General features: G+C 43.2%; 1 protein-coding gene across 1 annotated transcript in view; it reads right to left on the reverse strand.

Annotated features, from left to right (window-relative positions):
* The window catches only part of LOC138293050 (nmrA-like family domain-containing protein 1), a 56,745-nt gene that overhangs the window by 26,715 nt on the left and 13,221 nt on the right, over nt 1–16,809 (reverse strand). The window contains exon 2 of the mRNA XM_069232039.1: nt 11,741–12,007. Coding sequence (XP_069088140.1) covers nt 11,741–12,007 — 267 coding nt within the window. The remainder of the gene's footprint in view (nt 1–11,740; nt 12,008–16,809) is intronic.

Genomic DNA, 16,809 nt, shown 5'->3' on the forward strand with positions numbered 1-16,809 from the left:
ATGGCAAGTCTGGCATGAGTGTCGGAGGCCAGATCACTCCTTTGGGAGGACCTTAAATAGAGCAGGCCAAGTCCAGGAGGGATGACCAGGCCTTTGGGCACACATGATTGGACGGGCTTAGCAATTGTCCTGATCGAGCCACCATTGGGCAGGCTCACTGAGGCTATCCATGTCAGAGGCCCATCCCCTTTATACCCTGCAATGCACTAAGGATTGAAAGGAATCAATGGCGCCAATTCCATATCTGGTGCAGACAGTAATTTGTGCCCATAATTTTGTTTTAAGTTACACAGTGTTTGCTGTGTGCTGCTTACTAATTTGCTGTTTACCCACGTACAGATGATATACCCGTGCTGTTGGGCTACAGGCTTGTGCAGGTATATCTTGGTGAAGAAGCTTATAAATTCTGATTTTTGCAACATGGAAATGCTGCAGCGTACGCAGATCAGATTTTCATGCACTGGAGCACATTTAGGTTTCACCAAAGATAATTCGTCACTAAGATGCTTACCTATTGTAGAGTTGTGGGAAAATAGCCTGGGGTACATAATTACCCCATGACCAAACGGCCTTTGTGCACTGAACAGACGGACAAATGCCACCCATCGTGGAATCATGTTTCAGGTGCAAATGGCAGTTTACACTTGAAATGGAATTAGCCATGTAATTGTAATTCTGGTCTTGGAGGTGGTTCTTCGAGTGAGTTTGCCATTACATAAGGCTGCCATGCTCACTAGTTCATCCCTTGCAACGCTTTATGTCCTAGCATTCAGCGAGGAATCGAAGACTGAAGGCATTACTGTACACTCCACCCACCAGAGCCAGGGATGTTGCCGTGGTGACCCAGAAACGTTCTGCTAAATGTGTAGGGCGGCCATCTGGACTACTCCTCACGCCTTCGGTAAACTCCTCTCTCTGAATGTGAGCTCTAGGGCCAGACTGTACTTGACGACCTCTTCGCCTTTAGGCACCAATAGTTCTGCACTGCTCTATCCTTCTCGCTTCGACTCATTTTGCAATCAGTTCCAAAGGAGAGGTGAGTTTAGAAATGAGCATGCTGGTGATAGACGTGTTCACAGGTCAATAAGATATTTCCTGCTCACACCTACTCTGCTCGGGCCTGTGCTATTCTGGGTGCAGGTTAGTGGCGTTTGGCGCATTCAACGTTGTTGTGCTGAAGACCAGTGTTTGGCCTTGACAACTACAGCATTCCCAACAAGTTGTGAAAGCCATTCAATTTGTTGTCTTCGCAAAGAGGTAACTAACCCAGTCAGCTGAAAAGAGTTTGGGTGACGCTTTGCATGTAAAAATGTTTGTGTAAAATTCACGTCAAACGGAGGGCGCGCGAGCCAACTGTGCAGTAATCCTATGTCGGTGTTGCATTTAAGATGGATGCTTTATTTTCCATAATATAAGCGCGTTGACTGCTTTGAAGAAGTGTTGCCGTCGTTGAATGGTTTACACTGCAACGTTTATTGAGGCTTTTACTATTTGTAGCAAACAAAACATAAATACGTGTTCTAACCGCAGCTGAGACACGGGTTGTTGTATAATGCAAAACTACCACAGCACGTGTAGTTCAATAAATAGAAAGTAATGTCAATAGAAAGTTTTTTTAAAAAGACATAAAATACACAAACTATTGCGTAAAATATTAAGACAAAACATGATTTCATAATTTAACAATAAACCAACACAGCAAATGAAGCCACGATAAATGTTCCCATAATGTAGCTATCATACAGATGATTGCATAATATGGAAGGACTTTGTCATCTAATACAATAAAATAGAAATAAAACAAATAAGTCCTTAAGCTTAGCATGCCACACGCTGCCCTTTAATGTATCGATACCACAAATGACGCAATTTTCAACATTATGTCATAGCATGAAAACACAAATTAATCCATAATATAGAAATAATATAAATAATCAAATAATAGAAATTAGGCACATTTTTAAATTTCATATAAATAACACAGGGGATCCAATAACGTTAAAATATGTTCCATAGCAGAGCAATAACAAAATTTATCAAATAATAAATGACCAATTCATGGCCATTATAATCAATAATATCGAAAATGCCTTAACAAAGAGAAAGCACATTGCTAACAATGATAACAAAAAATCGGGCACAACGTGTGCAATCACACAGACATAACACTTAGGTGCTGATTGCAACTGCATAGCTTATTTCATTTCAGGTGCAGACGTCTGTTTTCACCGAAACGGGATTCTAGGCCGTTCTGTATTTGCTTGTGCTCTAAGTACAATATTTTGGGCCAAGTTATGCAGCGCTGCGTGACAGGAAAAAGGCAGGAATGCGCCATTTTTAAAGGAATACAGTGCATTCCTCCCTTTGTCCCTGTGCTGGTGCTGTTTTGGATGCCAACGCAGGTACCCTTGCACACCATGGTGCGAGGGTGCCTGCTTTATAAGGTGGATTGTTTTGTGCAGGAAAGGGCACCTTCCTGCACAAAAACAATCCTGTGAGCAGTGCTTAATTTGAGCCTGTGGTTTATGGTGCTTGGCACTGGCACTCAATTGCCAACACCAGCACTTGACAGCTTCCTCATGGTGGCACTGTTTTTGTACTTTGAAGATGAGCAGAACAACAGTTGTTTACTAATGCAGTATACATTGTAAACAACTAATACCTGACACCCATGTCATTCTTACAGCTTTGGGAGCCCTGAACAGTATAACTTGTCACACTTGTAGCAGTTTGATGGTTAGGAGTTCTGTAGGTCCTGCCATTGGCACTGCAGCCAGCGACAACATATGGTGCAAGCTGCGTTGGCCCTCTAAGGAGAGCTCTGGCACTTTTTTTTTTTTTTTACAAATTAAGCACTCAGGTATTTTCCTCTATGTGTGCTGCAGAAGGCAGCACACATAGAAAGAGGAAAAAATAAAGAGAAATAAAGATATTACTCATCGTTATGCCTCACCTGGGAAGGAGTAGTATTTTGGAGCATTCCCAGGTCTACCTATACTGTACTGTACTGTACTGTAATAGTATTTATATAGCGCTTACTACCCCTGACGAGGCGCCGAAGCGCTTTTCGGTAAGTAGCATGCTACTCTGGAACCCAACAAGAATTAGTGATGGATTAGTATTGGGAAATATGAGTACAGTTTTAGTATTATTATTGACCGGAGTAATGGAGGGGTGGAGGAGGAAAGAAATCCAGAAGTGTTAATTGGGAGTATATCCCTCATTTACTCAACCAAAAGGCTTGGGATGAGTAAAGGGGGATGGAGGAGGGAAGTGTGGGGAAGGGTTATGGAGAGCACAGTAGCCGGGTGAGATAAATGAGGGAGAATTTAGTAGGGTTGTGTGGGAGGTCATGGTAGTAGAGTGAGGTTTGGTGAGTTAGATGTGGAAGCGGAGGGAAGAGGTTAGGCAGAGTTATTTAGGAGATGAAAGTAGTAGAAAGGATTTGGGATGAGTCAGAGTGGGAATGGTGGATAATTTGATAGAGACATGACATTTGATGATGGGTAGATAAGTGTGATAAGATGAGAGCAGGGATTCATAGATATCCAGTATAACAACCCATCCAGGAGCCATGCAATGACCCACGAACATGCCGAGCACAGAAACATATACACATACATACATGAATACACATATATGTACATACACTACATTATTAGAACCATGGGTAAATATATAAGGTGTAAGTACCTAGGGTACCCACTACAAACCAGGCCAGCCTCCTACAATAGTACTTCCGTTCGGTTCACAAAAGGCTACCAAGAACACAGTTTTAGACAGAGGTTTAGTGATCTTAGTTTAGAGTTTATGGGGTGCTTAAATATCAACTCCTGGCAAAAGATTTCAAAATTACAGTACATGGTGTGGGGTAGCAAATTTAGACATGCATACAGTTTACAGGACGGATGTGTAGAAGTGTGCAGATTATATTGGCAGTTCTCACATTTACAAGAGGCTCAGGAGACTGGAAAGCCTGATCAAATACCTCATACTAAATTATCAGTATTCCCCTTAGAATTTTTATGTGGCTACCCATTCAAATTGCCGGCTTCAGCTTCTGGTAAGACTTGTGTAGACCAGAGTGACCTCAATCAGTTTAGTGCCAACATTTGCCCTAGTCATTCATTCATATATATTGCAGTTTTCTAGCATGCAGACAAGACTTAAATTGGGGGGCGTGGGTCAAATAGCTTTACACAGAACCTAATTACAAGTGAGAACCAACACATCAAAACGTTGGACTGTTTATTTTAATAAGGCCATTTCCATGGCTCTATATAGACTTATCACAGGTGACTGCGATACAGAAGTAACTGATATTTTGATCCTCTTTAGAAGGTTTTGAAGAAATTCTTTTGGCACACACTCAGGCAAGGGTCGTCAAAGTGTTCTTTTCATTTGGAAGGCTGTAGCTCAGTAAGGAGGATACAATATGTTCAGTTTACACAAGGCTAACATAGGCACATAATGCACTGGGAGAAAGATTTAGTCACACTGGCTGGTGTTGGTAAATCTAGAAATATATCAAAATCCATAGATGTTGCGTGGGAACACCATTGCAACACCCATGGAATACCTCCCTGGGGCACACTAATGCAATGCAGCGATTTGCACTGTGTTGCCTCACTTCAGATTCATGAAGCCACTCAGGACCATGCAAGGTGCCCTTGCGTGGTTTCATAAATCACATTCTGAGCTTGCATTGCACACGCACCATGTTGCAAGATCTTAGCAGCCTCACTTATAAAAATAATGTCCCTTTGAATCCTGGTCCTGAAGTGCAAAGCGATTTTCAGGGTATGAGACTATAAAATGGCTATTTGTTAGGTACTATACCCATTTTTCAATTCAGTAACAGGTTACCAAATTGCAAAATGGATTTAGAAACCTATAATTAATCATTATTTGGAAGAGCATGTTTAGGGTATCCCTACCAAGTAGCAATTCGTTAAGGAACGTGTCTATGTTTCACAACTGTACTCCGATTGCTAATCACTGAAAAGTTACAGAGTTGGGGTAGTAACATAATCGCAAAAGGAAAGGGGTCCCTTTTAGATCCCTTCCCGCTTGTGAATGTTAAAAGAAGTTTGTTAGGGAGAACATAAGCGGGCTGCATTTTAAAAAACGTTTTCTTTATATAAATGTGATTACAGACATGATGGTCACCGGGCTGGAGAAATCCACGTGCGCATGTGTGTTTGGCCAGACTCAAACAGCCGGCTAAACACGCATGTGCACTTAGGTGCATTTTCCCCTCTTCCCCCCTCCCACTTCCCATGCCCAGCCCCACCTCACCCTGCACTGCTGTCTGTGCCAGAAACAGAAAAATAAAAAAATAGTAAACTATTGTTTTATTTTTCGGCTTCTGGCTCAGCCAGTGGGACGACGCTCTTTTGCTATAGCGAAGGAGCCACCCCTGATAAAGTTGGTAATGTGATTTATGCATGAGTGGTTTGGCAAATACTGCTTGGTGGGAGTCAACCACCTTGCATGCTACGTAAAGGATTTGAAAGTAATTCTGGACTTTACAGTGAGCCAATGTAAGCCGATCAAGAGAAGAGCAACACGGATGAATTTGTCCTCTCCATGTAAGACTGATGTTGCCAACTAGAGGTGCCTTTTCAGACAGTGAAGAACAGATGTGTGGAGACCCGCAAGGACTGCATTCCGCCGCCAAAAATGTAAGAAAACTAGGGTTGAAGAAGTGGTCAAATGTCAAAAGGGGATGAGTGATTTGACTTTTCAGATAGAATAAAACTAAGGGACATATTTATAATGCCCTCGAGCCACCTTGCGCCACATTAACATAATTATTTTTGTTGTTAATGTGGCCCAACGAGGCCGAAATCCCAGCGCCATATTTACAGAGTGGCACAATGCATGCATTGCGCCACTCTGTAACCCTTTGCGCTACATTATGCCTGCGCCAGGCATACTGTATGCAAAGGGGGCGTTCCCCCGTAAGGGGAGCTGGAAAAATGGCGTGAGGAAATCTATGAGATTACCTTGTGCCATTTTTTACGGCAATTCTAACGCCTGCTCAAAAGCAGGCGTTAAAAGGGGGCTTCCATTCTTTAGAATGGGGCCCTATGTACTCTGCAGGAGTAGTGCCAATATTTTGGTGCTACTCCTGCAGAGTACATCAATGGCGTCATGAGAAATTACGCTACTGCCCCCTACCCTGCGCCATGGTGCGCCGTATTTTAAATACGGCACACACATGGTGGCGGTAGGGGGGTGCTAAGACGCACAGGGAAAGTGGTGCTGCACTCAGTGCAGCACCACTTTCCATAAATCTGCCCCTAATTGTGATATAGGTTACCTGGAATTGCATAACCAGATTTCCACTCACAGTGACGCCTAGAACTTGACATTTGAGCATAAGATTGAAATGATATTAAGCAGCTTACCTTTCATTTTTATTTGGGAATATGCAAGGTGGTTTTACTGGGGTTTAGTTTTCTGGAGAAGAAAGCAGTCCAACTTTATTGGAAAGATTGATTTTTAGCATTTAACTGTTGTTTACTGTTGTAAACTTGAGGTATAGCTAGAAGGCATTGCACATTGAATGGCAGATACTATTCATTCTCCTGAGATCAGTAATGCATTAATGTATATGGTATTTCTAGATGCAAACCTAGGCAAAAGGCAGTGGAGCACGGTACAAGATCACAGACAAGCATAAGTCAGAGTGTTAGGAGACAAAGCTTAGGTTGTAGATAATTATTGCATTTGATGCAGTGATCTTTAAAGAGATGATTCTTCAGCTCTTTCCTGTATTGGAGCACCACTGGGGCAGTCCTGATGGATAGAGGGAATTTGCTCCTGATCCTTCATTGCCTGCAGTCTGATGGTGTCATGGCTGTGGGTGTGTCGAGATCCACCAGAAATGGTGAACTAGTCTACAAGATAAGTGAGGTCCTGGTCGTCATAGCTTTGTAAATGATACCGCTGGTTTTGAAGATGGTGCCTGCCGACGAGGGGAGCTCATTCATAGTTAACACCTTGTGTTGAACTCCCCTTATTCTTGAAGCACAGAAGACTTCTGAGTTCTTGTATGAGTTAATACATGCACGCACCTCAGGGATAGGTAAGAATGAAGGCCAACTCTTTTCTGCTAGTTCCTCTCATCCACAATTGTGACAGAGGATATTTTGGTTCCAACCTACTATTTATACAATCAGTAGCGGCTGGTGCAATTTGAAAGTGGTGGGGCTTAAAAGATAGGTATGACTTTTATGAAACGAGTGAAGCAAGCAAGTTTAATGGACAAATGTGGGGTCCAAGGTGAGTTCTCCTCTCAAGAAAAAAATTGAAAAATGATTGACAAATGGTGCATGTGAAAGCAAATGAATTTAGTGAGAAAGCAAGGTTTATAAAGCAGTGGGAATTTATAGTTTTGAAATACTAAACACATTAAAATCCTCCCCATATCTTACTGCATTAGTACATTCAACAGTTGCTACAGAGCAGACTTTTGTTTTATCTCCTACATTTAACATATGAACACAAAGGCTTCGATGATGCTTGGGGAGAGGCTGGCTGCTGCACTCACTCAGCTGCCATTTGAGGAGGAAGGTGTACTTAGCAAGACTGAAAAGCAGCTTTCTCTTCTCTTGCAGGCCCATAAATGTGCTCCCTGGGCTAGTGTTGAGGACCTAGTGGCTGGAGCATGTTTCAGTTCTGACCTGTAGAAAGTAAATTAGGCCCGGGCAAACCTTTTGTTTTAAACGTTGATACTTAGGGGCAGATTTATGGAAAGTGGTGCTATACCGAGTGCAGCGCCACTTTCCCTGCGCCCCTTAGCGACCCCCTACAGCCACCATGTGTGCGCCATATTTAAAATACAATGCACCATGACGTAGGATAGGGGACAATAGTGTCATTTTTCATGACGCTATTGATGTACTCTGCAGGAGTAGCGCCAAAATATTGCATGCATTGCACCACTTTGTAAATATGGCGCTAGGATTTTGGCCTCGTTCAGCCACATTAGCATAAAAAAAATTACGCTAATGTGGCGCAAGGTGACGCTAGGGGCTTATAGATCTGCCCTTTAGTTTTTCTCTTTAAATCATGTTAGGGGATTTCCGGCGTGGAAAACAAACCATGCCATTTATAAAGCTTGAAAACATTGAATTCAATATACAGGTTTGAAATACCTTAAGATAATTGTTACTTTTTCTCCAGTATTTTTTTCTTTTTTTTTTCTTTTGTAAATAATGTTTTACAAACAAGCATTAGCAGAGCCAATAGCTTGGTGCTCATATTATGAAGACAGGAATTACTGGCTTTGGCAAAGCTTGTGCCCACAGCTACCAAGACAAGATTTTTGCAGACTTTTAACATGTCGAGATGTAGTCTTGGTTTTATAATTTTTTGTACCCTGGCCGAAGTGATTTCTGGGACCCACATCTACTAGCAAGATGTCAGATTTTATGCTTCTACGAGCACTCTTGCACCCTCCATCACCTGAATGGTCCTGAGACAGGTCCAAGTTATCTTTGTTGAACGGAACTACTGTAGTGTTTGCCACGCCCAAGTGTTGTGCCTACTATGGGACATAAAACCTTGGCCTGTGAGGATTATCCTACCCACCTAGAGAAGGAAAAGTGCCTTTTGCAGCATATTCACATGCTGGGTGGGCTGAGCTTAAAATCCATACTTGCTTTCCAAGACTATACCCCAGTGACTGACTAGAAAGAGCTCCTCCATCACCACCCAAAATGTGAGCAGCAATCCAGAACCCCAGAGCATTAAGCCAGCAGGAATTAAAAACTGACCTTGAAACAAGTGTCTTTCGGGCCCTATAATCATGCCGTTCATTTTAACAGGCAAAAACTGATCGATTTCTCAATAAAACCCTTAAAGTAATCCATGTCTGCAATCCAGTCCCTGTTTTCATATATTTTGTGTCATCTCGCATAATGTAACAGTATATGCTTTTCCACTGGCTGTGTTTTTGGAGTTTCTGTCGTGCAACTTCTGACTGTTCTATACCACATGCCAGGTGTGTGGGTGGGTTTGGGTTGTGGGTGGTATTTTCAAAGGTCTCGGCTGAGAGCCCTGAGGCTAAAGGCAAAGCGAGCTTCTCACAATGCTTGTCAGTGCGTTATAAAGATAGGCAGACTACAGGCCCATCTGGTCCTTGGCGCCTCTGCAGAGCGCACAGTGCCACATATGTGCCAATTTTAATTGTGAATCAGTGACAAAGTGTGTGATGGAAGTACACCACTGTGGAAATACTGACAGAGCCAAATGAAAAGAAAAGGATGTGCTTATAAGTGAGAAGTAGGTCGTAGGGGGGTGCTTACATGGAGGAGATTAAAGGAAGTGCGTGCATGTAAAGAGAGTGATAAGATGGCTCTATAGAGGCCAGAGATCACGTGTGAGAAATGCACCTGATAATTTCAGAATTATATAGGGGAAAAGAGGGTTTAGGGGTTTAACAGAATGAAAGACTACCGTGGAAAGTGACGTCGTGCACATAGAACAGAAGTGAGTGAAACACTTCAAAGACCACTACCCCTCACACAGCCCTTAGTGTAGTTTAATTCACAGTCTCATATTTTCAGGATTGAAACCTTTTCAATCGCAGTCATTTATAAATCAATCATTTTTGTTACTTATTTGATACTACTAACAAACATTAGTAATGGCAATACGTCTGACTTATTTTAGGAGTCTGCCTGTTTCATTGTTATATGTTTGAATACAATAACAGAGAACTGAAGCGAGGCACCCAAATACTGATCAGGTGGTATGCTGTGTGAAGCACATAACTTTAGTTTACTTGTTTTTAAGCCACGCCTTTAAACACTTAGGGCACACCTCTTAAGAAAGATTCTTAGGGACATGGTTGCAAGCCTATTTGTGTCACCTTTGTGCCACGCAATGTGGTGCAACAGTGACACAACTGAAAAATGAGATTTATGGAGCAAAACAAGGCCACTTTGCGTGGCCCTGAGTGGCTCCATAAATCTGGAGTAAAGCAACGCAGCACACATTTTTGCATTGCCTTAGCCTGCCCTGGAAAGGCATTCCACGGGTGTTGCCTGGGTGTTCCTATGCAACTCCGATGGATTTTGAGGCATTCCCAGATTTACCGGACCTGGTAAATCTGTGAATGTGGCAAAATGCTAAGCCTTCTCAGGGAGGTGTAACAAGGAGAAATATCTTTATATCTCCTTGTTACTTCCTCCTTCGATGAGTGTTGCATTCTGCAGCACACATAGATAGGGGAATATGCCTCTGGGGATTGTTTTTGTGTAGAGAGGTGCCACTTCTTGCACACAAAAAAATATTTTTTACAGCACAGGCACCCCTGCACCGTTGTGCAAGGATGTCTGCGTTGGCATTAGGCAGCCAAAACAGTGTCAGAACAGGGGAAAAGGCAGGATTGCACCGCATTCTTTTAAATGTGGCGCATTCTTGCCCTTTCCCTGTCTTGCAGCGCAGCAAGGTGACTTGCTGTGCTGTGTCACTTTTTCATAAATCTGTCCCTTAATTACTAATCTTTGACCACATCCCTATTGGAGGCCCTCCCTCCCCCACCTTTTTGATCCCACTTAATGCACCGAGCAAGGCAACAGTCCAGGGGTCTTTTGTGTGCAAATAAAAGGTTTAAAAAAAAAAAAAGAAAGTTTGCAGGGTTTAGTCCTTGGAGGCGTAGAGGCGAGAGATCTTGGTCCAACACCACAATATTCGCCTTTGCCTATTCTGTCCGCTGCAGAAATGTGTGCCCATTCTAGGGTGGCATTAGAGCCATCAGATATATACAGTATGAGAAGCCAACATGTGGATGTCAAGATTAGAGGTGTGGCAGATGTGTCAAGGTCAGTATGCCCATTACTGGGAAGGTAAAGTAGGGCAGAGGAGATTGTTTTTTAGTCCAAGTAGCAGGGGTAGTGGAAGAGTTTTCTATCCAAACCTTCTGCCTGTCAGAGTTAAGTGCACGTCAACTGGCAACTATGTTGTGGTTGGTGAGGTTAAATGATGGTCTATTGGGAGCTATGTGCATGTCTGTTAGAGAGCCATGCATAAGTCTGCAGAGGGTATGTCAGGGTCTATTACATCCTCCTGAGTGGGTATTTGATGGGTATGTGCGCCTTGTTGGGTTATGTGTTGTCTGTGAGAGCTTGTGTTGGGTTTTTATCATTGTCTTTGGAGTGATGCAGCTTGGTCTGTTTGGGAATGTGTGAGGATCTATTGCATGGACTCTTACATGGAAGGGATGTGCAAGAGAAGGGAAGGCTAGGTGAGGGTCTTTCCTTTACTGCATGAGGGTCTTAAAGAGATGTATTTAATTATGCTAACTGTAGAATGATTTCAGGCCACTGTACCGTGTTATAGGCGTGTGGGATGGCACTGGCTTCCGAATTAGGCTATGTCAGCTGCTTCTAATGTGCCCACTATGACATGAACTCTAGGCAGATTCCACTGAGAAGACCCTGAATGCAGAGACCATTTAGGGAAGATACACCAGGGAATAACAGAGATCAGCAGAGAATGAGAGGTGGGGGGTTTTCTTCCATTTTCAGCATTTGTAATTAAGGTCTTCATTTGAAAACCAGTCGCAGAGGTTATATAGTGTATATAGTGTGAGTATTACATTAAGCCAGCCACTCTGCTGCAAACCTCAGAGGGGCTTAGAACCTATCACAGAGGCCCATAATGCAACAGGTAAACCCTGAGAATCTCTGAAAGATAGAGATTCCCCTGCTGTGTTACCTCTCACCTTCAAAGGGTCTGACTCCTGGAAGTTTGTGGTAGTGATAATGACACTGCAGTTCATGCCTCTCAGGGCTGCATCCACACTGCAAGCATCCTCTGGGTCATACTGCACTGTCTCCACCCCAGATGCACTCAGCGTAAGGGCCTCAGGGGAGGCGAGGTCCTGGAAAGCAGCCCTCACTTTGAACCCTCCGTCCTGGACCAAGGCACTGGCAATGCTCTGCCCTTCCCTGTTGCCAGCGCCGATCACAGCCACTGTAACCTCCATCATCTGCAGCAAAAACAAATATGTGGTTAACCACATCTGATGGAAGGAAAGAAGTTGTTAAAAATCACATCAGCCTTTATCTTCAGTGAACAACAGAAGGAGTTAAAAATACAGTCCGAAAAAGAAAATACCCCAACTGGACTCTAGTTTTTAATCTCAGTGGCAGGCAGGATTCCGAGTACCCCATGTCTCCATAGGAGCTCACGTTAAAATTGCTCATCTTTGACCTCTGCACCTTGCCAGCCCAATGTTGCTCGTGGTGGGTGTTTGGGGTTAACTTGAACCCCAACCGGAGGACTTCCTAAAACCCGGAGACTGAAACTGTAAGTGTTGTATTTACCTTCAAAACAAACTAATATTTCTTCACCCCAGGAACTGTTTCTGAAAACTGCAGTGTCCATTTAAAAAAAATTAATTGCCAATATTTCAAAAACTGTATAACTTATCGATTTCAAACAAAGTACTGGTGATACATGTGGGAAATACAAATCTATTGAAGTACTTACCTACAACTTGAATCTTGTGGTTATAAAAGTAAGTTAAGAAAAGATATTTTTGATACATAAAAAATCATTGATCTGGAGTTGTCATTGAGTGTGTGCTTCTTCTACTGTGTGTGTACAACACATGCTTTGCACTACCCTTTGATAAACCTAACTGCTCGACCACACTACCACAAAGGAAAGCATTAGCTACTTTAGCCTCTGTTAAGCCTCTGGGGAACCTCTGGACTCTGAGCACACTATATCTCATTTTGATATAGTATGTACAGAGCCAGCTTCCCACAATCGTTTTAACTACAAAATTATTGTTTTCATGTTTAGCGGCATCCTGTGTGCACACAGGCATAACTATATACTTAATAAAAATATATTCATTAAACAGTAAAACACGCTTATTTTCATGCAGAGGGGAGTGTAATCACATTAGCAGTACCCAACGCCACGATTTAGAAAGTGCAAAGTTCTTGAGAAAAAAGATGTGCTTTTCAAGCTAATCAGGGCACCAGCAATAATTTTAGAGGAGAGGTAATGCTCAAAATCCAAGTGTTAATGTAATTACTTCATTACAAGAGACACAGGGGTTAGTAGTGCAGGAGGTCCACTTACAAGTGGACTCAGTACAGTCCTGATGAAACCCTGGAATAAACGGAGGGGTTGAAACATGTCAACAGAGAACAGCCGGGGGAACTGCTCATTAATCCACTATTAATCTTTCTGCTATATACAAAAATTGATTGAATCAATTGATTACCCCCTGTGCTACCAGCCACCTGGCCATAGGACTCTTGGAATGGGTCATTACATTTTTCCATAACCCAAACTCGACTCAAAATCGCCCTCACATCAAGACTGCCACAACTCCTGACCAATTACTGGTTCATGAAGTCTAGTGTCCCTGGGGCTTCCTTTACTGTAGAGACGGCCAAACTCTGCAACACCCTCCCAGCATGAGTCAGGAAACTCCTTAATCAACTTAAGTGTCAGAAAGAAATATAGACCTGTCTGTTCCCCGTCCTCTGTCCGTCACCCTTCTCTGTCATCGATTCTGGACACCCCCCACCCCAGGTCAAATACTCCACGAATAAGGCAAACAACGTTTGTAGGTATCAACACGTGCTAACCTGTGCATACCGCACACTTAGGGCCTGATTTATAACAAGTTAGCGCCGCTTTTGTGTCCAAAAAATGACACAACTTTTCATGAATCAGGCCCTTAGGCCCATATTTATACTTTTTAGCGCCGTATTTGCAGCATTTTTTTACGCAAAAGCAGCGCAAACGTACAAAATACAGGGGCATCTATATATATTCCGTTTGTGCTGGATTTGCGTCATTTTTTATATGCAAATCCGGCGCAAACTTAACTCCATATTTATATTTTGACGCTAGACATGTCTAGCGCCAAAATATTGTAGTTAAAGTCATTTTTTGCCTGCGGAAAACTACCTTGCGTCAATGAGATGCAAGGTAGGCGTTCCCGGGCAAAAAATGACTCAAAGACCCTGGCGCCTTATTTATCCTCCCATGCAAAAATCACACACAGGAGGAGGAGGGCCTTAAATAATGGCGCTAAGCCTGCTTAGCACCATTATTTAACACCTGGGACAGGGCAGGCGTTAGGGGAACTGTGGGCCTTTTTCCATGGTCAGAGACCATGGAAACAGCCCACAGGTGCCCTTCCCTGCCCCCAGGGACACCCCCACACACTCGCTCCCACACCTGGAGGATACCTAAGGGGGGGCCCATCCCAGGTAAGTCCAGATAAGTATTTTTTTTTAAGTGCCATAAGGGGGGGCTAACTTGGGGCCCCCTAAATGGCTCTGTGCCCAATGGCCACTCTAGGAGACTTATTCCCCTGGGCATGGCCACTGGGCTGGGGTGCATGACTTCTGTCTTTACTTAGACAGGAGTCATGCCATGGGGGTTGTGCGTGGAAATAATTACGCTAATCAGGTTAGAGTCATTTTTTTTACTCTAACCTGACTAGCGCCATTCTTTCACGCACAACCTCCAGTTTCCTCTACACCTCCCCCACCCGGTTAACGTCAATAATTTTGACGCTAACAGGGCCTTACTGCCAGCTAGCGTCATAGCTTAAATATGACGCCTTGCTGGCATCCAGGAATGGCGCTAGCTGGCAGTATACTTTTTGACGCAAACCTGCGCTAATGCAGGTTTGCGTCAAAAACTATAAATCAGGGCCACAATTGTATTTTGTAAGTTTACGCCGAATTTGCGTAAAAAAACGACGCAAATGCAGAGCTAAAAAAGTATGAATATGGGCCTTAGTCTGCTTTACTGACTTAGGCAGCACCCGCTTTGCACATCGGTTTGCAACGATTGCCACATAGACCATACTGTAAACGTGCGCTTTCCCAGCTGTGTACATTAGGCAGCAAGGGCACAAATCAGACATGCAGAGGGCAACGCTTTAGGGCCCCACCTGTGATATCAATATGACAAATACATGACACACTACAATACAGCTCAAACCAAGAAAAAACAAGACCAGATTTACAAATAAATGTGCAAAAATATTTCTGCACCAAACGTTGACGCAAATGAGTGTTAAAAGGCTTTGGTTGCATTGCGCCGACCCCCTGATAATTTATACAAAATGGGTACCAAAGATATGGAACTGCCAAAAACATACGGGATTCTTCGCAATGTCAGATCAACTTCAGACACACAAAGTAGCTCAACCTAACTTTGCAAGGAATTCTAACTCCAAATAAAAGAAGTGCAACCAATGTTCAAAAGGAAAAATGTGCAATTTTCCCATGCGTAATGTGGTTAATTTCTACGAAATGGCGCACTACATGAGTAAAACTTGGGTGACTTTCTGCGTGTAGAGAATTGCATTGGAGGATGTGCCTTGGGTATCAGTCTCACGTGACTCTTCGCTCTCTCGCATTTGTACCGTAGCGCAGCACCTCACAAAGGAAGCATTTTAGTGTAAAAGTGACTTATTGCATACACGCACCACAGAGTAAAGATGACACTGGGATATTTTTGCCATTATCGAACGCCACAGATTTCCGTGCAGCAGCGCAGTACGTGAGTCTTGGTCAATCTTGGCTTTAGATTTGAAAAACACAAGTTGGTTGCACATCCCATGCAGAGTTTGCAGGTACAGAAAGACATATGATGGAGCTGTAACAAAATCTGTGAATTAGGAAACACTGATTGCACAATGCTGAGAGTGATACAATCCTAGTCACTTCAGCTCGCTAAATGCATAGAGAGGATAAAATGCAAAAGCCTAGGTTCATGTAATGATGTATATTGCCCAGGAGAAGTCAGTGTAGCCTCTTTCATGTGCCACTGACTTCTGACTTGAAGACAGGAAATCTGAGAAGGATTGTTCAACACTTAAAGCTGGTGCAACCCAAATGATGCAAAACGGTGCAAAGGATTGATCTGGATTTACTTCCCGTTGCAAAACGTGCCTAAAAGTAGCTACTTTACCCTACGTCAAGGGGGTATGCCATAGGTAGTGCAACACTTTCCACATAGGATGAAAATAAAGTCAATACGCTTCCAGCTAAATACCCTACAAAGTGCAGCATGTCATTCATGTAGGCAAGCAGTTCAGTGCCCCACATTAGGTGGCATTTGCTATATAAATTATGCAGACTAATACAACACACAATACAAAACACAGTGCAATGGTGTTCCCATGCCACCACCACCCATGGTTTTTAACACAAAGCCTTATCTACTAACGTTTGAAGGCAGAGCTTTGTGCCAAAAATTCAGCTTCCTTGAAGCAGACGCAAAGAAGGGGAAAACGTAGAACTGTTTTAAAGTAATTAGAAACATAGTATTTTGTACTGAAAGGATACGATTCTAGTAAAAAAAAAATACTCTGCTAGACTCAGGCTGACGCCTTTGTATTATGATGAAAAGGTATGTGTGCAGCACAGCCTATAAATCCATCAGCACTAGGGAAAGAGCAGCGCCTCAGTAGACCCTCTCGTGCCACGCAGCGCAGCAACTCAGGTAATCCGAAACGGAAGTGGAAATTGAAGGCACCGGTCTAAACGGAAGATCTGCGCGCAGGGCCTTGTGTCCCAGGCGACGCGGCATGGAAGAAATCACTACACCGAGCCGTGTGGACGCCAAAGCCCATAGGCCAGAGTTAGTATGAAAAAACACTGATTGCTGGAGTGATAGAGGCAGACACAGAAGAAAAACACAAAAGACGGATGGATAACACCTGCTGTGCAGATTTTGTGCGGAGAACGCTTGATATTTAGGAAGTGCCAGCGTATTCGCAGTCAGGGCTGTCCTTAAGGCTGG

This window comes from Pleurodeles waltl, chromosome 4_2 (assembly GCF_031143425.1).
Source record: "Pleurodeles waltl isolate 20211129_DDA chromosome 4_2, aPleWal1.hap1.20221129, whole genome shotgun sequence".
Lineage (NCBI taxonomy): Eukaryota > Metazoa > Chordata > Amphibia > Caudata > Salamandridae > Pleurodeles > Pleurodeles waltl.